The sequence below is a fragment of the Vombatus ursinus genome, unplaced genomic scaffold, assembly GCF_900497805.2.
Source record: "Vombatus ursinus unplaced genomic scaffold, bare-nosed wombat genome assembly UNPS02014786.1, whole genome shotgun sequence".
Taxonomy (NCBI): Eukaryota; Metazoa; Chordata; class Mammalia; order Diprotodontia; family Vombatidae; genus Vombatus; species Vombatus ursinus.
In genome coordinates this window covers 49,178,769-49,205,619 of record NW_020954564.1, presented here as the reverse complement: position 1 = coordinate 49,205,619, position 26,851 = coordinate 49,178,769, and the positions used below count along the sequence as shown (strand labels likewise).

Below are 26,851 nucleotides of genomic sequence, written 5' to 3'. Positions count from 1 at the left end.
AGAACACTGGGTAAAGTGCCAGACTTGAATTCAAGAAGTTTTGAGTTAAATCTTGCCTCAGATACTAACTAGCTATGTGATGCTGGGCAAGTCACTTAACCTTTCTTCGCCTCTGCAGAATGAGGATAAGAAGAGCACCTATATCACAGGGATCAAATGTGATAAAATATATGTAAAACACCTTGCAAACCTTAAAGTTAATTATTATTAGTGGTTTTTTTCATCTGTAGACTGAGGAGTTGGGCCAGATGACCTCTAAAGTCCCCTCCAACTCTAAATCCAAAGATTGTTATATCACTCACTTTGGCATTTCTTTACAAACTTATGTTATATCACAATCTTGTTATATTCCACACACATACACATACACACACACACACACATACACCACACCCCTCTTATATCATCAGTAACTCTGTAAGCTCCTTGAAGGGCATTGCTAATTTCCTTTGTAACTCCCATAGCAACAATACATACATCCATTCATTTTTTATTTGGAAAACATTTATTAAATAGCTACTATATGCAGAGAACTAGGTATACAATGTACAGACTCAGGCACAAAGTTTGAATGACACATTTTTATCAATATAATACACTTCTCTGTATATATGAGATACCTAAGTAATTCTTGCTCAGTTGAAACAAGAAGAAAGCAAGGCATGACTTTGATACTTGATATTGCAGGCCAGGCCCTATCCACAAAACTGATCAAGAAATAATTTGGTCTTGCCCCAATGATGCATGGTGATTCCTCTCTCCCCTGGGGTTCTTCAAATCAGCAGATAAGGTTAATCCAATCAGGCCACATCAATTGAAACTTTCAAATTTCATGAGAGAGATCTAACAAATTATCACTTCCAGAACACTAAGTAGCCTTTTAAGAATCAATGTACTTCTAAGACATCAACAGTCAGCTCCTACAGGACCACAGGATTTATAACTAGAAGGGGCAATAGAAATCATCTAGTCTAATCCCAAGAGCTCTTTGCTTTCTAAAGACATTCAGAGGTTACACAGATAGTTGCAGAGCTGGGATTCATATCCAGCTCTGGGATTCAAACTCGGCCACTACGATGCTATCTAATACTCTTCCATATAACACTAACTCCCTAACTATGCTCAACCAGGGAAGGGGTGCACTACTTGAAAAACATTTTGAGTTATTACTAGTACATGTGCAAACCTGTTATAAATACTATAATAAACAACTCTGAGATTAAGTAATTATGCATGTCCCATATCCTTGTCTTCCCAAACTTCAAACAAGACCTCTTTGCTTTCTAAAGACATTCCATATTGAAAATATATTGACAAGATCAAGACTTAAATGAAATATCAAAATCTTCTCCTTTTAAAAGTCTATCTCAAACTCGTCCATGAAGCCTGCATAGGTCCCTCCAATTCAACAAGAATTTATTATTTTTAAAGATTTTTACCATAATGGCATGCAATCTGATAAAGGCTATACATGTACAATCACATTAAACATACTTCCACATTAGTCATTCAACATGAATTTATTAAGAATTTACTATGTGCAAGGCATTGTTTTAGGTGCTAGAGATACAAAAACAAAATGACAAAAACTCCCTGACCTCAAAAGAGCTTATATTCTACAAAAGGAGACTCTACAAGTACATACACAAGGAAAAATAAGGTAATTTAAGGAAGGGAAGAACATTAACAACTAGGACATTCAATTAAAGTCATAGTTAGTAGATGAGTTGAGCTTTGAAGGAATGAAAAGATTCAAAGAGGCAAAGGATAAGGAGTACATTTTATCAGGAGTGGGAGAAGGGGAAGTCAGCTTGTAAAAATGTACAAAAGTAGGGGATAGAATGTCAACATAAGGTAACAGCTAGTAGTCCCATTTGGTCAGTACTTAGTGTGTAAGAAGGAGTGCAACAAGAAATAATGAAAAGATAGGCTGGGAAGACAGTTTGGAGCCAGATTATGGAGGGACTTAAATGCTAAACTAGGGAATTTGTATTCTATCTAAAGGCAACAGTAAGCTGGGGAATGGCAGAGGAAGATGATTTTGGCTGCTAATCAGAGAGCAGAATGGAGAGGTAAGAGAGTGGAAGCAGGGAGACTAATTAATAGGTGAGTTGGGAGTCGCCTGCATAGAGATAAAAACCAAAGCCACGAGAGCTAATGAGATCACCAAGACTGAGGGAATAGAGAGTAAAGAGGACCCAACCTTGAGACACTCATATTTGGGGTGCAGGAGATGGATGATGATTCAGCATAGGAGACTGAGGAATGGTCAGACAGTAGGAGGGAGTGGATTAACAGTATCCAGAAGCCACAAAGAAGTGGAAGGAGTGAGGAAAGGCCACTGGAGCTAAAATATCATTAGTGTTCTTGGAGGTAGCAGTTTCAGTTAACTGGTGGAATAGCTGGAAGTCATATTGGAAGGGACTAAGAAGTGAGCAAGAAGAGTTTTTCCTAGAAATTTGTCTGTGAAAAGGAAGAAAGACAGGGAAATCCGGGTAAGGAGATGACAAAGTCAGCTGAAGGTTTTTCAGTGTAATGGAGAGTAAACAACAAGCCTCTGGTCTGTGTTGTGTAAAGCATACTTCATAGAGTATTGAGCCTCACTCCTGCCTCTGCACATTGGAACAAGTGAACTGTCCTGCCTGAAAAGCACTCATTCTTCACTTTGGAGAAAATATGTGGCTCAATACTAAAAGGCTCTTTGCTTTGGGATGATGCAGCATCCCTTGAACTCCCACTCCAAGATAGCTGAAGGGTGGGGAGGATGAATTAAACCTGTGTCAGAGAGGATTAACCACCAAGCCAGGAGAAATGGCTCACTCTATAGACCTTAAAGGGAATGATCTCATCCTCTAGAGTGACCTTTCAGTCTTCCTATCTGCTATTTATGCCTCTCCTATGATGGCAGGAGGAAGGACCATCCTTCTCCCACACTGGCTGCATGATGGCTTCTAGTACATGGCAAAAAAGGCATGTGTGCACTTATGAAAACCTGAGACTGGGTCTCAAAGTCCTAGCTACTGCTTCTGCCTTGTGCTTCTTCCCTGAGTACTAGTGACTAAGCAGTGATGCAGAGATGGACATTTCTAACCTTAGAGATTACTCTATGAGTTTTAGAGGCTGGGAGCTGTTGTGTCCTCAGTCACTGCCAGCTGCACTTTTAGAAGAGCATCCAGTAACTCTGATTGCCCTTCTTTGAAAAGATGGCCATAGGCAAAAAGATGGACCCAACTCACAGACTGACTTCCCATAAAACAAGGAACTGGAAGGAACTGTTCAGACGATGAAGAGCCGACTTGAAGGTGAAATGCTGATTCAGCAGTGCAACAAAATGCATCATGTTTTTGATGTTTTAACTATCATCCTCCTGGGAGGGTGTAACAGCAGCCATAAATTATTACTGCTGTTTGTTTAAGTCTTTGTTAATGCATGCTTGTGAGTCTTTTGTGTTAAGTACTTCTTTTGTGTAAAGGAAATCAATACCTATCCTAGACTTGATTTTATTTCATCCTTTTTGGGGAGAATCCAAGAAATAAGCTTTAACTGATTCTCTCTAGAGCTCCAGGGCAAGGACATAAAGAGTCAGAATTCAAGCAAGCCTACACCCCCTCCTTAAAAGCCTTAATTTCAGTACCAACTGAACCTGATTCATACTTGTGCACATTTACAGGAAACTTGATAAGGAGCCAGTAGATCAGGAGAGAGTAAAGATGAGAAGAGGGAAGGCTGAAGGAGCAAGACCCTGGAGGAGACAGAAGGGATGGAATCAAGAACATAGAGAGCCTGGTCATGACAAAGAGAAAGTTCACCATTTCCTTGGAGATTGGAGTAAAATAGAAAGGAATATGAAGTGATGTAGATGGGGTTTTGAGGTACAGAATGGGGGAAGGAGGAAGCTCATGGCAGATCGCTTCTGTTTCGGATGTGGAATGGGAGGCAATATTATCTGCTGGTGGAGGGGGTTTAAAGAGAGAAAAGGTCTGGAATAACCACAGTGGGGATTTTAGTAGAGTCCATCTGTGAAGAATAAGAAAACTTCCCTGCAATAGTAAGGGCCCAACTGAGATTAGATAAGTTATGGGCCAGTCAACACAGTTGTGTGACTTTCTGGATAGTCCTGAGCTCTTCCTTCAATGATTTTTGAGCCTCAAGAAGCCAAGGGTGCTAGAGGGTCTGTGCTTTGGGGAACTCAGAGAACATATGCCTGATGGGCACTCTTCTTGCAGAATATCTTCTGGACATGCTTCATCTCCAGGCAGCAAAGTGGTTTAGTAGGGAAAGCATTGGACTTGGAGTCTGGAGAACCTGAGTTCCAATTCTGCCCCAGAAACTATGTGACCCTGGGCAAATCACCTACCTTTGACCAGCTTCAGTTTCCTCCTCTCTACAATGGAGAAAATAATAACACCAATTTCACAGGGTTATGAGGACCAAATGAAATGTCACATGTAAAGTGAGTTGCAAACCTTAAAGTACAATATAGATGTTAGCCATTATTGTTATTAGTAGTATCATAATCTTGGGATAAGACTAAAGGGTTGGTACTGAAATTAAATCAGCTCAGCTCTGAGAAACCTAATAACCAGGTACTTATTAAGCAGATGCTTCTTCCTATTGTTTCTTCTCATTCCTTCTACCCCCTGCTTCCCAATGTTTGGATTGACAAGCCATGGAAATTGATGCCATAATACCTACACCCACAACATGTCCATTCATTACAGTAGCCTGGAGGTTGGCTATGGTCAACTGGTTCTTTCCCCATACGATGGCTGGCAAATTCTCACTTCCTTTTTCTTTTCCCTCTGCAATCCAGTCACTGCCTTCTGAAGTGAAAATTCTTTGTCCTGACTACCTCTCCCCATAACTTTATCTATATCCAACCCAACCCTGCCCTGCATGGTCTATATATTCCTCTACCTTCCCTTTCCATTGCATCCTCTTTTCTTCCTATAATTTACTCATTCTAAACCTAGTCTTCATTCTCTGAATGACCTTAAGTCTTTCCATCCCTCTGTGCTCTCCCAAAATATCACCCTTTCCCTGGCCTCAATTTCTTCTCTTCATTGTCTTGATACTAGAGGTGGCTAATTCAACTATATCCCATTCCCCACCACCATTAAACCTATTGCCAGTCCCTCAAGCCTGGATCACCTCCTTGACCATCTTCTCTGTTCCTACTCCTGTGCTGCTAGACACTGCTGAAGAAGTCACACAACCATTAAGACTGTATCCACAATGAACAGATATTATCCAAAAGCAACAGAACACTCAATGCTACCTAGAAATCCTTTTATTCTTTATTAATTGATTTTCTATTATACTGCTTGAATTGGCTACTCCAAATTTTCTCAGAGCACAAGTCTGCTATGATTATCCCACATGCTTCTGTCTCTCAGCAGATAACCTTGACTACTACTTTGCTGAGAAAATTGAAGCCATCCACTGGGAGATCTTTATATTCTTCACTCCACATGTGAAAACTCATCCACGTTTTCTCATGTCCACACTACCTTTTCTCCAGTCTTCATGGAAGTGGCCCTTCTTCTTGCCATTGCTAACCCCCTCTATCTGTGCCCTTGAATATATCCTCTTCATCAGCTTGCTCTAGTAATAACAACCTTTTCTCTCTAAACATTTACTTCTCCCTTTCCATGATTTTTTTTGAGACTAGCAAACATGCCAAGGTCTCCCATGTCCTTAAAAGACTTCTTAGCAAGGGTTAAGGTCATCAAAGGCATCTTCTTCCCTTACAACCTCCTTACTTATCCTGAGCACCAACACTATTAGCCTTTGTTATTTCACCCCTTCCAAACTAAAGGATCTTTAGTTCTCTTTTAGTTTCTTCTTTGTGGAGAAAACAGAAGCAAATTAGGAATTGAGCATCTCTTATTTCCTTTTCTTATTCACTATCATTTTTTGATCTGCCCAGAGCAGTGGTCCTATACTTTCTTGGATCCTCCTATTTTTGACCAATGCAGTTTTAAAAAATTTTTTTTGTCGTCCTTGGAATGTCTTTCCAACTTCAGGTGTTTTTGCACTTTAGCATCCCTAATAGTCTTCTTATATAACCCATGCCATACTTTTATATACAACCTCCATTTCCTGCCCTCGTTTTCATCTTCTGAGCATGTCACATCAGTCTCTTTAGTCAACTTCTTCCCCTTTTTTCTCACTAATAGAAATATTTCTCTTTGTGCTTTTAGAGTTTCATTCTTAAAATCCCTTCTGAGATGACCTTCCCTATAGAATTTTAGTCCCTGTGATCTGACCTTTACTTCCTCAAATCCTTTGAAATCTGCTCCCCCCAAATCTAAAATGCACATAAGAGTGTTACCAGCTTTTCTCTCCTCTATCACAAATTCTAAGGCAGAGTAGTCCTTTTCACAAGGTTTCAATCACTTCCACCTTCACAACCAATCCTTCCTTGTTGGCCCAAATCAGATCTAGAACAGGCATTCCTCTCATTGGTTCTTGCACCTTTCCAATGATTGCATTATCGTTATGTTTAGCCAATAAATCAGCAGTTGTTCTATTTGGGGGGGGGGGGAAGGAAAGGAAAGGAGGAGAGGAGAAGAGAGGAGATATTTACATATTCTGTTCCAGAGGTAAGAGAGCCATATATTCCAGCCATTGGTCCTATCCTACCAAGTCTCAATGATAACTATGATGTCAAATTTGCCTCCTTGGATTAGGCTTACCTGAAGCACCTAGATTTTTGCCTATACTTTATATATATTATACTTTACTATATATATACATATATATTATACTTTATTTTACATCTATGTATAGACAGAGACATATATTGACATATCCCCTGCAAGCTCCTTATAAGAAGGAACTATGCCATGTTTTGTTCTGTATCTCCAGTATCAAGCACAGTGCCTTGCCCATTATGTGTGCTAATAAATGTGTTCTGAATCAAACTGAGTCTAAGGGAAATATCCAAACCTTGGCTGATAGGTGGGAATGGCAGAGAGGAGACTTTGGGTCTTGAAAGTCATGAAAATGAAACACAAGCTGTGGCAGGTGGGACCAATCTGGGAAGTCTTTAAGGATGGGCCCAAAAATAGATTGTGTCTATCATCAGGGGATTAGAACAGCTACATGCAGAGAGGCTCATCCTCAGAAGGTTTACCTCCAGTTTGATTTTTTTTAACAACAAACATTAAAGCATAGATCAGGTTAGAGTCTATGTCTGGGGAGACAGGACCCACACCAAGGAAATCAGATATCTTGAAATAAGTAGATTCAAAACAAATCACAATAAATTTATGTCCAGTGCAAATCAAATTTACAGACGTGGGAAAGGAGACAGAATTAAGGAAACTACTATGTGCCAAAAACCATGATAAGCAATTTACCAATATTCTGTTATTTAATCCTCACAACAACCCCAGGAGAGGTGGGTGCTATTATTATCCCCATTTTATAGATGAGAAAACTGAGGCAAACAAAGACTAAATGACTTGCCCAAGGTCACACAAGCTAGTTAAGCATCTGATACTACATTTGAACTCAGGTCTTCCTGACTCCAGGCCCAATGCTCTCCCTACTGTGCCAGCTAGCTGGCTGGTGGCAACTAGCAGGATGAAACAGAAAGGACACTGGGATTGGATTCAGGAGATGTAGGTTCCAACTAGTCTCAGTTCTATCACTAAGTGGGTTATCTTGGGCAAGTTATTTCCCTTCTCCAGGCCTCAGTTTTCTCACCTTCAAAATAAGAGGGTTTGCCTACATCAGGGATTTTTAACCTTTTTTTGGTGTCATGGACCCCTTCTCAGAATAATATTTTCAAATGCATAATATTACAAAAGAGAGCAATTATATTGAAACAAAGTTGAGTAATAGTTTCCCATTCTTAATAGATTCCCTGAATCTATCCATGGCGAGAGAAGGCAGAGGTGAATTCCAGATTAAGAACCTCTGGACTAAATGATAGCACTTAGGATCTATGACATTCTATGATATCAAAATTTACTGCAGCACCATATGATAATTGGTGTTTATCATACTGTTCCTAAAGGTCCCTTTTACATAATCAAAGATTAAATATGACGAGTACAGTTTTTGTGTTCAGTTTATTTTACTGGATCCTAATTCTATGTATTCTTACTCTATGTCCTTGGATTCTGACAAAGGCCCCATTTTGATGAAGCCTAATGTCCATTCCCCATACCAGAGATGAAGGGTCAATTCTCACTCAAGATACTGAGTCCCTACTTTCCTTCTAGCCAGCTTTGCCCAAACTGCTAAGGCAATTTATTCCCACCTAATTGATAGCTGTTCAATGTGACTATCCCACATCTCCCTAGACTGCTACAGAAATTCTGTTCTTGTTTTTTCTATGTCATTGCTGGGGTGGAGGTTCCCTTATTGTTTTCAGAAGGAAAAGGGTTCTGAGCCTATCTCTCCCCAAGCTGCTCTGGAGCTAGCAACACTGCTTTTTACATGATATAATCTGAGGCAGCCCTGGTTAGGTGAACTAGAAGCCCAGAGGAAGTGAGGATTTAATAAAAGACACCATTCTTGCTTTGGAAGTCAAAAAGCAAGGAGCTATTTCTGTTTCCAAGATTTTGATTTTTTTTCCTTTTGCATCTGGATCCTGTGCCAAATTTTGGCATAAGGATAACTTGATCAGGAACACACCTCTTAAAGATAAAACTTTTTAAACCGTTTCTTCCATGTACAAACTAACCCAATGGTCACATCTGGGGGATCACACCTTCTAAGATGGAAGACCACTTTTCTGATTTATATGGTATCAGACAGAATACTTTACATACTTCTTAAAGGCAAGAATGGAAAAAGCATGGTATAAAAGAGAATTGTTATTGTTTGGTCGTGTCTGACTCTTCATGACCCCATGGATCATAGCACGTCAATACTGTCCATAGGATTTTCTTAGCAAAGTGGTTTGCCATTTCCTTCTCCAGTGGATTAAGGCAAACAGAGGTTAAGTGACTTGCCCAGGATCACAAAGCTCGTAAGTGTCTAAGGCTGGATTTGAACTCAGATCTTCCTGATTCCAGAGCTTGAGCCATCTAGCTGCCTCCTTATCTTCTGTAAGAATGGAAAAAAGTATGGTATAAAAGAGAATGATGACCTTTAATTCAGAAGACTCGATGGCTTCAACTGTAGCTCAGTCACTGGCTAAATTTCTGACCCAGGGCAAGACCCCTTCACCTCTATGGGCCTAAGTTTTCTCATTTATAAAATGAATAGATTGGATTAGATTTCTAAGTTTTGTCCAGCTCTATCATTCTACATTCTAATGTTCCATGTTCTAAGATTTCTTCTAGCACCCATATGCTATCCTTCTAGCTCTAACATTCTGTATACTAAGGCCCCTTTCAACCCTAAAATTCTATGATTCTCTATGCCACGTTGTGTTCCTACACACAATAAAACTCCTAAAATATTTTCAAAAGAAAGCACAAATAGAAAACAGTTAAAATCATTCCTAGAGGAAGAAAACTTTAATTGTGACAAGAGGTACTAAAGGATGACTTACGTGTGTCCACAGTCTCTTGAATCGGGATGAAGCCTACAGGTAGTGTGTCTTTTATGTCGATGAGCTTCATATCCACCAGTACATTCCCTAAATGGCTCTTCAGAAAGAAAAGAGAGGGGAAAAAGCAGACTATTAGCCTGAGTGCCTAGACCATCCTCTTTCAAATTTTAGCTTCATGATGCATGCTTTACACAATGAGGCCTGGAGGACTAAAGTACTGGATTAGGAGTCTAACAAACTAGGCTTGAGTACTGGATATAACGGCAATAATAATAATAGTTCAAATTTCTTTAGTGCTTTGACCTTTATAAAAACAATTTACACTTTCCTTTACAGTATCCCCATGAGGTAGGGAAGGGAAGTCTTATTATCCCTATTTTACAGATGAGGAACCTGAGACACAAAGTAAAGTGATTTGCCTATAGTCACTGAGCTAGGAAGCAACTGAGTCATTACTCAAAAGCTAAGTATGCTAACCCAAAGTTCTTTCTACCACATAACATTGCCACTGGCAAGTTTCCTCACCTATAAAATAAAGGTAAGGGATGAGGAGAATCTCTAAGGTCCCTTTGAACTATGGCATTCTATGTTCTAACATTCTGGCTTCTCAGGTTCCTTCCAGCTTGAATATTTTATATTTTCATGACTAATGCCAGCTTCAAGACAGAAAGTTAATTACAGCAGGTGGCCATTTTAACAGTCTGAAACAGCTAGACACGGGCTGCGTATGGTTCTCTGGCAAGAGTTTCAGCTATAGCATCTTTTAAGACACCCAGACCTACTCCTGGTCACCCACAGAATCCGTTTGGTGAAGGGCGAAGCCAAGCTTTCCAACAATCTGATGTTCCACCCAGTAGAGGGCAGCTGTGCACACATAGCCCCAGAGTTCTGACAGCTTGGCTACATGCTCCTGACCATCTGCATTAGGCACATGTATATTTTAGAAAGGGCAAATTCCTGTGGCAGTCACTGTTTGAGCACATGCACATTTGAACATAATGCAGAATCAATTACCAGGCTAAAATGTCACTGCTCCAAAATCAATCTAAAAGACAACATAAACGCAAGGCACATTTGCACAATTTTTTTAATTATGGTATAATTTTTGCAAAATCCCATGTATCATATACAGAGTGAAGCTATCTTTGTTTGGCTATTTCACGTCCTCCAAATTATACACTCAAAAATAGTCTTTTCTATATTTATATTTGAGTTCAGAGTCTATTAAAAAGGCAGTATTAGAGAGTGGAAGGAGTGTTAGATTTGGAGTCAAAGTCGGTCAACGTGCATTTACTATAGTTGGGGCTTAATAACTGCTTGTTGACATACTATTAGCTAGGAATCGTACTAAGCACTGGGGATAGAAAGAAAGGCCAAAACACAGTTCCCACCTTCCAGGAACTCACATTCTAATGTGGAAGAAAATATGAAAACAACTATGTACATACAAGATATAAAAGCATACGAGTTTGAAGCCTGGCTCCCGAATTCCTACTTGTCTCTAAGGCCCCTTTGAACTACGACATCCTATGTTTTCACACACTGTGTTCTCAGGTTCCTTCCAGTTTCCATGACTAATATATACTTCATATACCTGAATTATATAAACCTGGGCCTCAGGTTCTCTTTCTGTAAAATAAGTTGAACTATTACAGAATCACAGACTTAAGAGCCGGGAAAGATCTCAATGGCCATGCAGTCCAACCATCCCCAAACAAAAGCTCCGAGGCAATTAGGTGGCTCAGTGGATACAGCACCAGCCCTAGAGTCAGGAGGACCTGAGTTCAAATCCAGCCTCAGACACATAACACTTACTAGCTGTATGACTCTGGGCAAGTCACTTAACCCCAATTGCCTCACAAAAAAGCAAAACAAAACAAGAGTCCCCTCAGACACATGGAAATGATCATCCAGACTCTGCTTGAAGTTCTCCAGTGAGGAAGAATCCCATACCTATCATGACAGTCCATTCCACCTTTGTAAAGCTCTCGTCATTACAAAGGTTTTCCTTACATCAAGCCCAATTTGCCTAGGCAAATGATGTAATAATATAATTAATGACAGCACTACCTTAGTAGGTATGGGGTTCTCCAACTCCCAGTTTTGTCCTCTTCAGCCAAACAGAAAAAGTGTAATCCTTGCAATGATAGCCCTACAAATACTTGAAGACATCAATCATGTCTTCTCTAAAGGCTAACTACTCCCAATCCCTTCAACTGATCCTCACATGGAATGAGCTTGAGGCCCTTACTTACTTACCCTGCTTGCCCTCCATCTTATCAATATCCTTCCTAAAATGTGGTGAATTGAATGCAGTATTCAAAGCATAAATCTGATCAGAAAAAAATAGTCCCTAAGGTCTCTTCCAACTTATAAATCCTATGATCCTATGTTTCTTCCACTGTAAAATGAGGAAGTTGGAGTGGATATTTTTATGGTCCCTTCCACTTCAATTTTCCTATGAATACCATAAGTTTGGGCCCAGGAACAGATTGTTATCCAAGAACCATGATCTCTTAAGCTGTATGAAAAGCTTCATCACTAAAAGGCTGGTTACCAGGTAAGGTTATTTTTGACCACAATAACTCATGAAACTATCTAAAAAGAGCTAGAAAAGGCTGAAATCTTCATTTATGGAGGGAGTACCATTGTTGTTGTTCGGTGGTATCCAACTCTTCATGACCCTATTTAGAGTTTTCTTAGCAAAGATATTGTAGTGGTTTGCCATTTCCTTTTTCAGCTCATTTTAAAGATGAGGAAACTGAGGCAAACAGGATTAAGTGACTCACCCAGGTCACAGAGATAGTAAATGTCTGAGGCTGGATTTGAACTCAGGAAGATGAGTCTTCCTGCCTCTATCCACTGCACCACCTAGCTGCCCCACCTACACCATTAGAACCTCATATACTCAACATATAAATAGAATGGATAAGTAATAAGATCACACTGTGTGTGTGTGTGTGTGTGTGTGTGTGTGTGTGTAGTACTTTACATATTACCATAGTGTTTTCATCAAAACAAAACAGTCCTCTTATATGGGTAGTACTCCTTAAAGCATTCTCGGTTTCATCAATGTACCACACAACCCCTCTGTGCCTTAGAGTATCTTACTCATTGTGAATTGTTATGACCAGAAGAAAAAAATTTAATCACCTTTGGGCCAACCTTGAGGTAATGAGGAGGGAGGGAGTATAAGGATTATTATCATCATTTTACAGATGAGGAAACTAAGATTGAAAAGAAGAAAGCATAGAAGACAGCATGGTTTGGTAAAAACAATACTGAGATAGTAGTCAGGAAACCTGGGTTTTATTCTTGGTTCTATGGCTTCTCTCTGAATCTCACTTTCCATCTCTGAAATGCCACTGCTATTGCTACTACAAAAGTCTACAAATTACTTTCCTTAAAAACATTCTATGAGGTAGGTAGTGCAAGTACCATCATGACCATTTTACAGATGAGGCTTGAACAGGTAGTGGCTTCCTCAAGGTCACATAGTAAAGTAGCATGAACCAGGAGTAGAATCTAGGTTTTCTGACTCCATATCTGGTAGTGTTTTCATTTTGCCAAGGTGAGTGTTGGACAAGACGACCTACAAACTCAACTATTCTGTAAATCTATTAGCCTGTAAGTGGCTTTAGAGCAGGCACTATATCCAATCTGTCTCAGTACCCCCAGCACAAAGTACTCATTGAGACTAGGCTCTTTCAATTAGTAAGCCCACAGATAGGATTTAATCCCAGGCCTTCTGACTCCCAATTCAAGGGCTGTTCTATGGATTCTACAATGCCAAGTATCACTAAACAAGGTACACATCTTTTTTCAAAGATACATTATTCTACAGAGAAGCATGAGAAGACTAACATGAAGTGAAATAAGCAGAACTAGGAAAAAACACACATATACATATACACACACACACATATATATGCATATATATATACACACATATACATATACACACATACACACAATGTTTACAACAATGTAAATGTAAAGGAAAAAAATCTGAAACTAAATCTTGCATAAATAAATGAGAAAATGCCTCCCTTCCTTCTTGACCAAGGTAGAGGACCATAGACGCAGAACACTGCATATACTATTAGACTTGGATGAAGTAAAGATTAGTTTTGCTGAACTGCCTTTTCCTCTTTTCTCTTAATTAATTTCTCTTAATCTTAATTCTCTTAATTGTCTTTGTTATTAAGGGACAATTATGTCTTAAACAAGTTGGTACTCACCAGCAATCTTTGAAGTCTGGAACTGAGTGTTAAGCACAGTCATACCTCAAAATACTTAGCCACTTTGGATCTTTCATGAAATTGTCACAGTGTAATTTCCAATTTGTTTTCTTTTCTTTCTCCTATTATATAACCAGATAAAGCTAGTTTCACATTGTATAATATTATCCTATCTACATCACATCATAAAAGCCCTCCAATCCAGGGATGGGAAACCCCTACCTTCTCTGAGTAAATACATGATTATTCGGCTAATCACTGTGCCATCAACACCAAGCAATGGCTGGTATATTTCTTTACTAATTAAAAGGAGAAATAAATATTTCTCTCTACACATTGGTATGTTTGAGGATACTCAACATACCTTTGCACCTATGAAATGAGAGAAAAATTCAGGCCTGCTGAGAATGCAACTTAACAGTTGATCCTGCCAAGCAGGGAGTCCTGACACTTGGTACACTCTCTGGCTAGGACAGCCACTCAAAGTCAGGAGTTTAAACTGGATTTGCTCTGACAAGTAAATCAAAGTATATTCACTCAAAATGTTAGGAGCCTGGCTTATAGGAACATAAGATTCACAACTAGAATGAACATAAGAAACTATCCAGTCCAACTACATCACTTAAGAAAAAAGGAAACTGAGGCCCAGAGAAGTAACATGATTTGTCTCAGGTAACATAAGAAATAAAAAGCCGAGCTGGAATTGTGGATCTTCAAATCTTCTGATTCCCACTCCGCTCTCCTTACTATCACTTGTACTGTGACTCCTCACGATTCCCTTTTCTATAGCACTTTAAGCTTTACAAAGAGAGCTTTCCCCACTCCAACCCTCTGAAAGGATAATATAAGTTTCATTATCTCCCTTCTACAGACTAGGAAAGTGAAATTCTCACTATGTGCTAGGGAGACAAAGACAAAAATGAAAATCACCCCTATACTCAAGGAATTTATGTTCCAGTGGGAAGGGGGGTGGGGTGGGGAGTGGTACAGCACAAACTCTTCCCTGTATCATGGACTACAGAAGCCATGGGGCTCTAAGGCCCAAGTTCTGGCAGGTCCTATAAAGCTGGACAAGTGAACTTTATGTGGATCATTCAAGGACTAGCCCAACTAAAGGTAGAAAGGCTAATAACCAGAGGGCTGGACACCAAAGAATGGATTGTCTGGGTCACAGAAATCGAGGAGACTACCTGCTCAACAAGAAGAGGCCGTAATCTGCATCGGTGGAGGGGGCTGCCTGTACATCCTTGAACCATTCAAGAACACTCACAACTACATGAGAGGATCATCCATGATGGTGATCATTCAAAGAAACACCTAAAAACCCTCCACATAGGGTAAAATGCAGGTCTGTATTGTCTGGGCTTCATACAGTTAAAAGTGTGGTCCCTTCTTACACCAAGCAACCACTGTAATGGGCTTCATACATTAGGTCTGCGACACCATTAATTTTGCTTGTTCCTCTCCCCTCCCCCATCTCGTGCTCTCTTTCATTTCCTCCTCATAAATATGAGAAACATATTCCCAATCCTTGTTGAGCAAATGATTCATGCCAAAAGCCCAATATGCACTGACTCAGGGTATTTATATTGTCTCTGGTAGCCGGTATTTGCTAGTATACTGTAATTATTTTTGACAACCTTGCATTTAAGGTGGCCACAGATAACCAACTTAATATTCAAATGTTCATAAATCCTTCTGTTTAATATCCTCCCTACCTAATCTATGTACATTATTATTACAGGTAATGCAGAAAGTACAGTGCATGAAAAGTACAATTAATCTCGATCTTTCCACAGCAAGTGGTGTCGCTCCAGCCCCAGGATTCTGTATTAATAAAAATGATAGGGGGAGGGGCTGCGGCTGGCTTGGATTTCAGACAGGCCTCCCCAAACTCCTGAGACAGGCTTGCTAGCTACCCACCTAATTAAGATCCAAGCTAATCTCAAGCCCTAGAATATATTCTAGAAATATCTGTTGTCATGAACATAAGTCCTCAAGATAAATGGAAAGTTGGTATTTTTTCAGAGAAGAGAAGGCCCTCTTTTACCTAACACTAAGATAATAATCCTTCCTGTTCCCACCCCTTAGCTCACAATGCACTTTGTATTTCTCAAGTAAACTTATGTATTACTGTGTATTATCACTGTCTTTGTATCTTATCTTTCTCCTCCTAGCCAACAAGGAGTTCTGCGGGGGATGAGCACTGAGTTATTAGAACTAAACCCTGTTCCCCACTCTAGGGCTTAAGAGCACAGTGAGCACCCTGCACAAAGCTAGTGCTTTGAACATGTTTGCTGAATGACTCATACCATGGTACAATCACCGAATACAGGGTCAAAAGATCTGGATTTGAATCCAGCTTGACTACTTGATCACCTGCATAACTCCAGTAAATTATTTTTTCTCTCTGGATCTGTTTCCTCACCTATAAAATGAGAAAGTTGAACTAATGAGTCATAATGTCTCTCCCAGCTCCAAAATCCTATGATCACATGCATATTGTTAAATAAATGAAAGGCTCAGGAAAGGACCTCAGTCTCATTGAGTTCAACCCATCTAATGATGGGTTTAAAAGGTAATGAATCCCTTTTAAACAGGCTCTACTCAAATACCTCCAGTAAAGGAAAATCACTGTTTTTCCTATTGGCAGGTCCCATGTCTGGATGGCTCTTGTCATGAGGAAGGTGTTCTTTATTCTGAGCTGAAATTTGTCTCTTTTCAATTTCTCCCCATTGATCCCAGTCCTCTTCTCGGAGGCCAAGTAGGACAATTCTTGTCCATAGTAGTCCAGTGAGTATTTTGACACCACAACTAGTTCTCCTCAGGGTCTTCTCTATGCCTACACACTTGTTTCAACTGACTTCCGTGTGATAAAGTTCTAAGTTCCCTCAACAGCACCCAGGCATCCCTCTCTGGACATGCTCCAACCCACGAGTGCTCTTTCTGAAATGTGCCATAGCAACCTTCAACCTTGAAATCATGGGAACCTTAGGACTGGAAGGTACCTCAGAGATCATCCATTCCAACATCCTCTTCTTACAGATGAGGAACCTGAGGTTTGGAAAGGGTCATGAATAGACCTTCAAGATTATCTTATTTGACAAAGGAGATAACAGAGGTACAAAAGATTTCCCCATGCCCATACAGGAAGTAACGAGCTCAGCATTTAAGCTCCAATGACATTCTGACTTCAAATCTAATGTTCTTTCTGCTTCCACAAGGCCACATGGTTAATAAGGGGCACAGCTGCTCTTGAATCCAGGTCTTTTCTGACTCTGAATCTGACACCTTCTCTAGGTAATGTTATTACCATACATTACCTCATTTTATAGGAGCTAATAAGGGACACACCTGAAATCAATAAAATCATGAAATAAATAAACAGCTGACTAATAAAGCAGTCTGGTACACTAGAATCCAAGGTCTCATCTCCCTTGACCACCATGTTGCTTAAAATTTAAGATGACAAAAGACATTCCCAACCTCTCAGTAAAGAAGCAGGAGACTACAGATGGGGGCTGCTGTATAGGCTGTCAATGGAAGTTTTTGTTTGTTCAGCTCTCCCTTTATTAGAAGAGAGGGTTCTATGGCACAGAGGAGCTTATTCATTAGTGACTATTTCTGAAAATCAATAAAATGTAAAAAGAGAATTGGAAGCAAATAGGTGGTTTTTACATTTCATCCATATAACAATAATTATCTATTTAGAATAATAACTAGCATTTACATAGCATGTCACAATTTGCAAAGAGCTTTATATTACCTCATTTGATCCTCACAACAACCCTGAAAACATCTCCATTTCATAGACGAGGAAATCAAGGCAGACAGAAGGTAAGTGACTTACCCAGGGTTACAGAGCTAGTAAATGTCTGAGGCTGGATTTGGACTCAGATCTTCCTGACTTTAGGCCCAGACCTCTTATTCATGGTACCCTCCAGCTAGCTGCCTGTAATATCAGGATAGTGTCCTTGTCATTTCTTACTGGATTATCTGTCAAGACAACAAACATCTGCAACCTATTCATTCACTTTAAAACTCCAAGGATATATGACTTGATTTATTCAGGGCTTCCCTCCACCAATGCAGATGCAGGTCACAACCTCACACACCCATCTGGCTTGGCTTAGGTTTCACCTATTGCCGTGACCAAAAATTATTCCAAAGGGGTGGGGAATGTCTATGGAAGAGCTTCTTTTCTGTTAGTAGTGAAGTTGGTACTCAGTTGAAGATTAAAAAACTTCTCCCAGATCATTTGAATGTTTTGTCAGCCAAATAAAACATTTTTTATGTAGCCAGAAAAAAAAATAAAAAACCATTCACTGCTGGCAAACCTTCCAGTAATGAGCCTCTCCAAGTGTGATCCTTAGAAGACATCAACATAGAATTAGGCTAATTCTCAAAGTTTTTCTCTGGCTAGGACAGATGTACCAGAACTAGCCGTCTGCTTGGCATAATCCTAAATCAAAAGCCTCTATACCACAGTGAGGCATCAAAAAAGGACTGTACGCTCTCCACATAACTGCACAAATATTTTTACTCAAAAGAGAGATCTGCCATATTGTTCTAACATAGACTGTGCTATTCTCCCCAAATGTAGCCTTTATAAAACTCGAGAGCTGCCTGATTGCCCTCTAAATACACATCATGGGAAGAATGAGAAAAGAACAACACAATCAAAGTGCCAAAGATAAAGAGAGCAGTGATGATTAGAATGAATAAAACATTTTTAGTGGAATTAAAGGCAATGTTTGAAAAAAGAAAAAACTTCTGTAATAAATAGAGGCAATATGGCATAATGGAGAGAGAGCTGGCCTCAAAGGCAAGAAGACCTGGGTTCAAATTTTGACTCTGATAGATATTGGCTGTGACCCTGGGCAAGTACTTAGTATTCCAAAGCACCTAAGACTTCATGCTAAAGAGAAGATGCTAAATGCATTAGAAGGGTGAGTATCCTCACCTACAGGCTCATTATACCAAGGAAATTACATGTTCAGTCCCTGTCCCTATGTCTTTACAGTAAACATGCACACATTTACATGGAAATTTTATGTAATTTTAAGTGTATGTGTGTAATTTTTTTTCCTTTTAAAAACCCCATTTTATGGCAGTAGCTTTGTATTTTAAGAAAACCTATATTCAAAATAAATGTGATAATATTAAACTAATGTAATCAATTATTCTTCAACTAAAAATAAAATATTGCCCCCCCCAAAAAAATGTTTCAGTGGAAAGGACAATGAATTTGGACAAAAGACCTGGCAATGAATTTAAAGTCAGAAAATCTGGGTTTGCTCCTTAGTAGCTGTGTAACATCATACAAGACACTTCAGCTCTCAGTGTTCCCTCAGTCCTGTCATTTGTAATGAAAGGGCTAGGGCAGATGATTTTTAAGTTCCATCTCTGTTTCCAGTGACTAAGCTGGGCTAGAACCTGGGTCTCTTAAATCCAGTCCTGTGCTCTTTCTACCACATAGTGTTGCACTGAAAGTGGATGTGGGTAATGCAGCATTACCATAAACTTGTTTTGAAAAACAAACAATATTTTAAAATACTCTTAGTCTCATAGACCATCCGTGAAAGACCTGAGTTAAAATTCTAGTTCTTCTTTATTACATGACTGTGAATGAGAAATAATCTCTCTCTGGAGCTCTGTTGCCTCCTCTGTAAAGTAAAAGGGTTTAGCTAAGTGATCCTTAGGGTCATTTCCACCTATGAATCCTTTGAAAACCTCTTTATGTGTAAACACGGCTATTGCCCATTTTAAACAAATAAATAGACACAGTTTGCATGATGTCACCCACTTCAGAATATGAGCTCCTTGAAGACAGAGACTGCCTAGCTCTTCTCTTCATACCCCAAGTCTAATAGCAAAGTGCCTGCTATAGAATAAGTGCTTAATTTGTGCTTGTTGCTTGATTTAAATTAAAAAAAAACAAAACTAGATGAACAGCAGCCATTAGGTTATTCCAGCCCTTCCATTACTCTTCATATGGATAACTCCCCATAGCTGAAGAGTAATCTTAATGGCAAAAATGTGGACAGAGAAACCTCATTAGACTTTTGCTGCAACTGCTGAAAGCTCCCAGACTAATCAAAGTGTGGTATCATGAATGGAAAGACTGTTGGGTTAGAATTGGAGGACTTCTGAATTTAAATCTTCGCTCTGCTGCTTATTATTTGTGTGATCCTGGACAGATTATTTAACCTCTGTAGGTCTGAGTTTCCTCCTTTATGAGATATGTCCCTTCCAGTTTCAAATCCATGTGATCCAATGATAGCTGTATTTTAACATCTACCTAGAAGAGGGTAATGGAGCTTCCCTCTTCCTCTTGCCCCTCCAAAGGCACAGAGCTATTTCTAGTTCTTAAGAAGTAGAAAAAAATGTCCTATCATGAAAATCCTACAGAAAGAATACGCAACCCAATCTCTTGGAAGCATTGGAAGAACCATATTTGTGAAACAAGTAAAAAATTTAAGCCATCTTTTTTTTTTAGTTATGCTTTCAATTAGCTTTAAGTCATAATACATCAGAAAATTTCTACATGTATACTATTTTGTGATTTGCTAAACTATTGTAGTAAGAGAAGATTCTTAGCTTCCTACAGAGGAGGAATTTTCATAAAATTTACTCTATGTAGGAAAATAGTATAACTATTAAGAGATCACAGGCCTCACAGGGTTTGTTTGGATCCAGGAGGCAGCTTAGAGGCCTGCTGTTCCAACCCCCCCCCCCATTTTACAGTTGAGGATGGTGGGGTACAGGGAGGGGAAATGAACTGAACTGCCCAAGGTCACACAACTAGTACTTGACAAGAACCATGATTTGAAACAGGTCCCTTTGACTTCACAACCAATTTTTCTTAGTAAATTTTCTTCTTTATTTTAAACTTAACCATCATCATCAATCACATATATTCCAATATACAAAGAACAAAAAAAAAAGCATTATCTATGATACTGAGAACCTCTTTACAAAGAGTTTGTTTTTCAAAACAAGTGTAAAGTAACACTTCGCCACCCTCGAATACCATGGAAGCAACACCGTGGTAGAAGGAACACAGGACTGGATTGAGGAGACCTCGGTTCAAGCAAGACTTGACCTCTAGAAAGGAGAAAGGAGCTTGGAGATCATCTACTCTAACCGCCTTCTTTTGCAGTTGAGAGTACTGAAGCCCTGAGAGGTGAAATTTCTCACACAAGATTATTCAAGTATTAAGGAGTAGAGCAGGGATTCAAAGTCATGTTTTCTGCCTCGAAATGCAATGCTCTTTTCTTAGGGAAGCCACTTATCTGGGGAGCAGTTTCCTTCTCTAGAAAATGAACAGGTTGGATGAGATGATCTCTAGTGTCCTCATTAATAGACTAATACTACTACTAATAGTAATAATGATAACAATAACAATATCAGCTACTAATTACTCTAGGGTATTAAGATTTAAAAGTGCTTTTCTCACAATTTACCAATATACAGGTAATATAATATATAAGTAATAATAGGTAACATAAAATGTATAAAGGTAATATAAATAATATAATTCTCATTTCACAGAATGCAAAGTTGATTGTTACTTGCACAAGGCTCCAAAGCTAAATAAGTATTGAAGCCAGGTTTCAAACATTCAACTCCACTGTATCATCCTGTCTCTACCAGACAATGAACTCCTTGAGGGCAGGGACCACGTTTTATGTGAACTTCTTGCCTATTCCAGCACCTGTGCTGTCTACACAGTAGAGACCTATTAAGTATTGTGTGCTATGACTCTATATCACGCCACCCAGCTCCACTCAGTTTATTAAAAATGTGGTTATCTTTAGAAGATTAAAAACAGTCACATAAGGGATAAAGAAACATCCAAGACGACTGTAAATATCTGGTATTCAGCTCATCAATGAAAAGCACTATTGAACTTACATTTTCTTTAGAAAATGATCTTGTGAAACACAGGTATCTGGTAACCTTGGATTTAAATAAGCCGTCTTTCCAGAGGTCAGCATCCACACCATCTGCCGTCTGTGCAACCTGTGCCAAGGAGACAGAGAGAAGGAACTTAGGGAAGCCAGGGTAAAAGCAAGTACATGTGCACAGCGGCTCCTGTATGCCGATTCCAATTAACACTGGCCCGAACTCTCATGGCATCTCATTAGTTCATTTCATTCGGCACAGGGAAAAGAATTTCCAAAAGGAGAAGGCGAGCGAGAGTGTGAAAAATACAACTTCTAAAAATACTGTCCCTGGGGAAGCAATTGATTAAAGACACCCGAACAAAGAGGGTTCTAATGAGAAAGGAGCAACTTTTGTTCTAATATACCAAGAAAGGATCTGACAAGTCAGCACATTAAGGTGCTCATTACTGCTCACTCAGGGGGACAGTTCAGCAGTAGGAAATGTCCAAAGGGGTCAGAGAATTTAGGGTTGGAAGGAGCCTTAAAGATCATCTAGTTCAACCCCTTCATTTTATAGAAGAGTAACCAGAGGTACAGAAAGAAGTGACCTGTACAAGGTCATTCAAATGGCAAGTGGCAGCACAGGGATTTGAACCCATGTCCTTTATTTACCTCCAGGATCCAGGGCTCCTTCCACTACACCACACTCTGAAATGTTACCAGAGAGATACACAGAGTGATGTGACACAGCTCTTCAGCTCTTGGAACCTGGGTGGTTAAATTAATAGGAATTCTAGACTGTAGTGTCTAGGAAGATCTAGAAATAGAACCAGTGGGGGTTATGCAGGCAGATCAAAGATGTAGGCTTCCTTGCCTGAAGAACCTTAGAATCAAGTTAACAGTCTTAATGCCAGGCATCTCTTCTTACCTCTGGCTGCTTTAGCTACAATCCACAGGGTGCCTTCCACTCAAGACAAAGTGGAAAAGGGAATGGTCAATAACACTCATCTTTAAACCTCCTCACCCATACAGGAGAGGTGAGATGGGAACATGGGTGCCCTGCCTCAAAACTAGTCAGGCTCCACCAGGATTTCAACCCCATCTAGGATGCCCACCCAACCAGAACTTCCTTTATCATCACTTTAAGGTGGATGAAAGGCTTGGGCAGGGCAGGGGCTGAGATTGGAGTACCTGAGAAGTCTGAAAGGGCATAGCTGGATATTCAAAGCACAAGCTCTTAACCTGGGGTCTGGGAACTTTTTCTTTAAAAAAAAGTTTTTTAATAACTATTTCAATATAATTCAAATACTACATGTTTTATTTTATGCATTTAAAAAATGCTACCCTGAGGAGTCCACAGCCTTTACCAGATTGACAAAAGGATGTTCAAAGAGAAGTATAATTTTGCAAAAGTTATCAGACACTAATGCTATATCAATTTTTTAAAAAAATTTTCCTCAGGGCAGCTAGGTGGCACAGTGGACAGAGCTCTGGCCTTGGAGTCAGGAGGACTCAAGTTCAAATGTGGCCTCAGACACTTGACATTTACTAGCTGTGTGACACTGGGCAAGTCACTTAACCCTGATTGCTTCACCAAAAAGCAAAAAAAAAAAAAATTCTTCATTACAAGGAAGATTTCAATGTGTATGGGAGGAAGTAATAAGATAGACAGCTGTAGGGGCAGCTAGATGGCACAGTGGATAGAGCACCGGCCCTGAAGTCAGGAGGACCTGAGTTCAAATCCAGCCTCAGACCCAAACACTTGCCACTTACTAGCTGTGTGACCCTGGGCAAGTCACTCAACCCCAATTGACTTAAAAAAAAAAAGACAGATAGCTCTGTGTGTGTCTCTGTGTGTGTGTGTGTGTGCATGTGTGTGACTCAGGAAATTACTGTGGTTTAAAAAACACAAAGTTTTATTATCATTATTATTATTGTTGTTGTTGTTGTTGTTGTTGCTGTTGTTAAGATCATTTAGAATGAGAGAAGTGCCAAAGGACTGGAAAAGAATAAATATTGCTTTAATTTTATTTTTAAAAAAAGAGTGAATTCTGTAAACCGTAAGTCAGTGAACTTGAACGATTTCTGACAAAATTCTAGAACTTACTGTTAAAGGAATGGCTTGTGCATATCAATAAAATGTGACGCCAAAAGAAGTTAAGAACCCCTGTTCTAAAGGCACTGGTAGCACTGTTGTCACAACAGTGTCACCCTCCCACCTTGGAGAGTCAAGGAGCTTTCCTGCTGCTGAGTCTTCTCAAAAGCTAGAGAAGACAGATGTCCAAGACAGTACAGACACTAAGGGAACATGGCCCATTACCATGTGTGCCCTTCTGCCACAGCAGGCTATTAAGCTCCCATCCTCATCATCTCTGCTCCCTGGCTCAGGTGCTGGCCCTTCAGCACCCTCTGCCTGGAAGTTGATCTTACCCACAATTAGCATTAATAGATAGATCTATATCTATATCTATATATACATCTATATCTATATCTCTCTATATAGCTATTTATATAAACATCTATGTCTATATATAGATCTATCTATTAATGCTGATTGTGGGTGAGATCGACTGACTAAATATATGTATATAGATACACATATATATGTATATACACACAGAAGATCTACATGTGTATACACACATATGTACATATAATACACGCATGCATGCATGCATGCATGCATACTCCCAGCTGATATCTGCAGTCTAAGAGGGTTAGTAGTGGCATAGAGGAAAGGCCTATGGGTAGGGAAGGCATGTAAGGGTTAAGAGTCCAAATAGATCTCGGTAGGCTAGAACAACAATAGGCTAAGATAGGCCAACTCTATTAAGATGAAATTTAATAGAGATCACTATAAAGTCCCACAATTGACATAGGTGTGTGTGTGTTTTAATCACTTTCACAATTATAGGATGGGCAAGGCATTACTAGACAAGAATTGGTGTAAAAAAGATCTGGGAGTTTTAATGGACCACAAACTCAATATAAGTCAACAGCCTTACATGGCAGCCCTAAAGCTAACATGAACTTGAGCTACAATAAGAGGGGTATTGCATCTAAAAGAGAGGAGGTAATGGCCCTTCTTAGACCACATCTGGAGTATTTTGTTCAATTCTGGGAACCAACAAACTAAAAAGCATCTAGACAAGTGTGACCAGAATAGTAAAAGGCCTTGAGATTATGCTACATAAGGATTAGCTGAAGAAACAGTTTAGCTTTAGAAAAAGATTACTCTGTAAGTGTGTGTGAATGTGTGTGTGTGTGCATATGTGTGTATGTGTTCATGCACATGTGTATGTTTGGGGTAGGAAAGGTAAGAGCTGTCTTCAAGAACTTGAAGGATTGTTGTGTGCAAAATGGATTAGACTAATTTTGCTTGTCTCTTGAGAACAAAAGTAGGAGCAATGGATAGAAGCAAGGAGAGAAGATTTACGATGAACATAACAGAACATTTCCTGATAATTATATTTTTACCAAAATGGAATGGACACCCTCAGGAGACAGTGAGTTCCCCCCTTACTAGAGGTCTTCAAGTAAAGGGTAGGTGGCTACTTTTTAGATACCATGCAGAGGGTAATCTTGCTCAGATAATATTAAACCTGATGACTTCTTAACTCACTTCCATGTAATTCTGTGGTATCAGCATGTTATGTGTAAAGGGAAGCAGATCTGTACTAGGAAGGAGTAAGAAATGGTTGGTTAGGTCAGAAAATCTCTGTAAAAAGGGAGTGATTGTCTGTGATTCTCCTATTTTCCCCAAATGGCTCATATGCAAGAAAGGCTATAAAAGATATCAAAGAGACATACAATTAGAAAAGGAGGTGGGCCACACATGTAGCCAGACAGAGTAACAATGCATGGACAGTCCAAGTATTGCACTGCTATCTACAAAAATCCAAAAAAGAACCATAGGAAGATCTCTAGTGCATTGGGTGGGTCCTTAATGGGAGAGTCAAAGAAAGATATGAGTAAGAATCATGAAAGATGAGAAGATGTGAAGTAGAATAGAATTCATTATCTTTCCCTCCAAACTCTCTCCTCTTTCAAACTTTCCTAGTACTGTCTTGCCAGTCACAAAGGCTTGTAACCTCATGATCATTCTCAGCTCACTAGTCACACTCACCCACGTATTCAATTGGCTGTCAAAGTTTGTCATTTCTACCTTTACAATATCTATTGTATATGTCCCTTATCTCTATTCACAAAGCCACCATCTTAGTTCAGGCCCTCTTCATCTCTTGCTTGAACAATCACAATATCCTTCTAACTAGTCTCCCTGCTTCAAGTCTCTCTCCATGCTAATCCATTCTCCACTCAGCTGCTAAAGTAATTTTCCTAAAGCACAGGTCCAACCATATCACCACCAGTCCACACACACACACACAGTAAATTCCACTTTATTACCCCCATAATTGAATATGAAATGGTCAGTCTGGTACTTTAAAACCCCTTAAAACCTTGCCATTTCCTATCTTTACATTAGTGCCCTCCATGAATTCTATGATCCACCCACCCTGACTTACTCCATCTCTCCCAGGCCTGGAATGCTCTCTCTCCTTACCTCTAACTCTTATTTTCCCTGGCTTCCTGCCAAACGCAGCTCAATTCCTACCTGCTACAGGAGGCCTTTCTTGTTTCATTCTCTAGAATATTACTCCCTAGAGATTACCTTCCATTATACTGTATACAATGAAGTCCCAATTAGTACAAATAATGAATCTCCTGAAGTGGTCACATTATTTGAATTTGTATTGCATACTCCCATTGGGCTGGAACTTTATATAAATATAACTTCAATAGTATGAACCTGCAACCACTTCAGAGGATTCACTATTTGAAATACTCAGGACCTGGCTACATAGTTTGTCAGTCAATAAATATTTATTAAGCATCTACCATGCGTCTGGAGCAAGTGCTGGGGATACAAAGAAAGGCAAAAGGCAGCTCACAGTCGAGTGGGGGAGACAATATGCAAACAACTAGATGCAAACAAGCTATATACAGGACAAACTAGAAATAATCAACTGAGGGAAGACACTGGAATTGAGGAGGATCCAAAAAGGTTTCCTATACAAGGTGGAATTTTAGCTGGGACTTAAAGGAAGCCAGAACCCCCAGAAAGTGGAAGTGAGGAGGCAGAGCATTCCAGGAGTAAAAATGCCCAGAACAGGAAGATGGAGTGTCTGGTTCAAGGGACGGCCAGA

General features: G+C 39.6%; 1 protein-coding gene across 5 annotated transcripts in view; it reads right to left on the bottom strand.

Annotated features, from left to right (window-relative positions):
* Positions 1–26,851, bottom strand: part of LOC114046893 (multivesicular body subunit 12B) — a 327,435-nt gene that overhangs the window by 225,980 nt on the left and 74,604 nt on the right. For all 5 annotated transcript variants that reach the window (XR_003569565.1, XM_027867501.1, XM_027867498.1 and 2 more), the window contains exons 3-4: positions 21,673–21,780; positions 9,515–9,611 (exon numbers count right to left, since the gene is read on the bottom strand). Coding sequence is in view for 4 of the 5 variants with exons in the window: in XM_027867501.1 (XP_027723302.1) it covers positions 9,515–9,611; positions 21,673–21,780 (205 nt within the window). In the remaining variant the exon portion in view is untranslated. The remainder of the gene's footprint in view (positions 1–9,514; positions 9,612–21,672; positions 21,781–26,851) is intronic.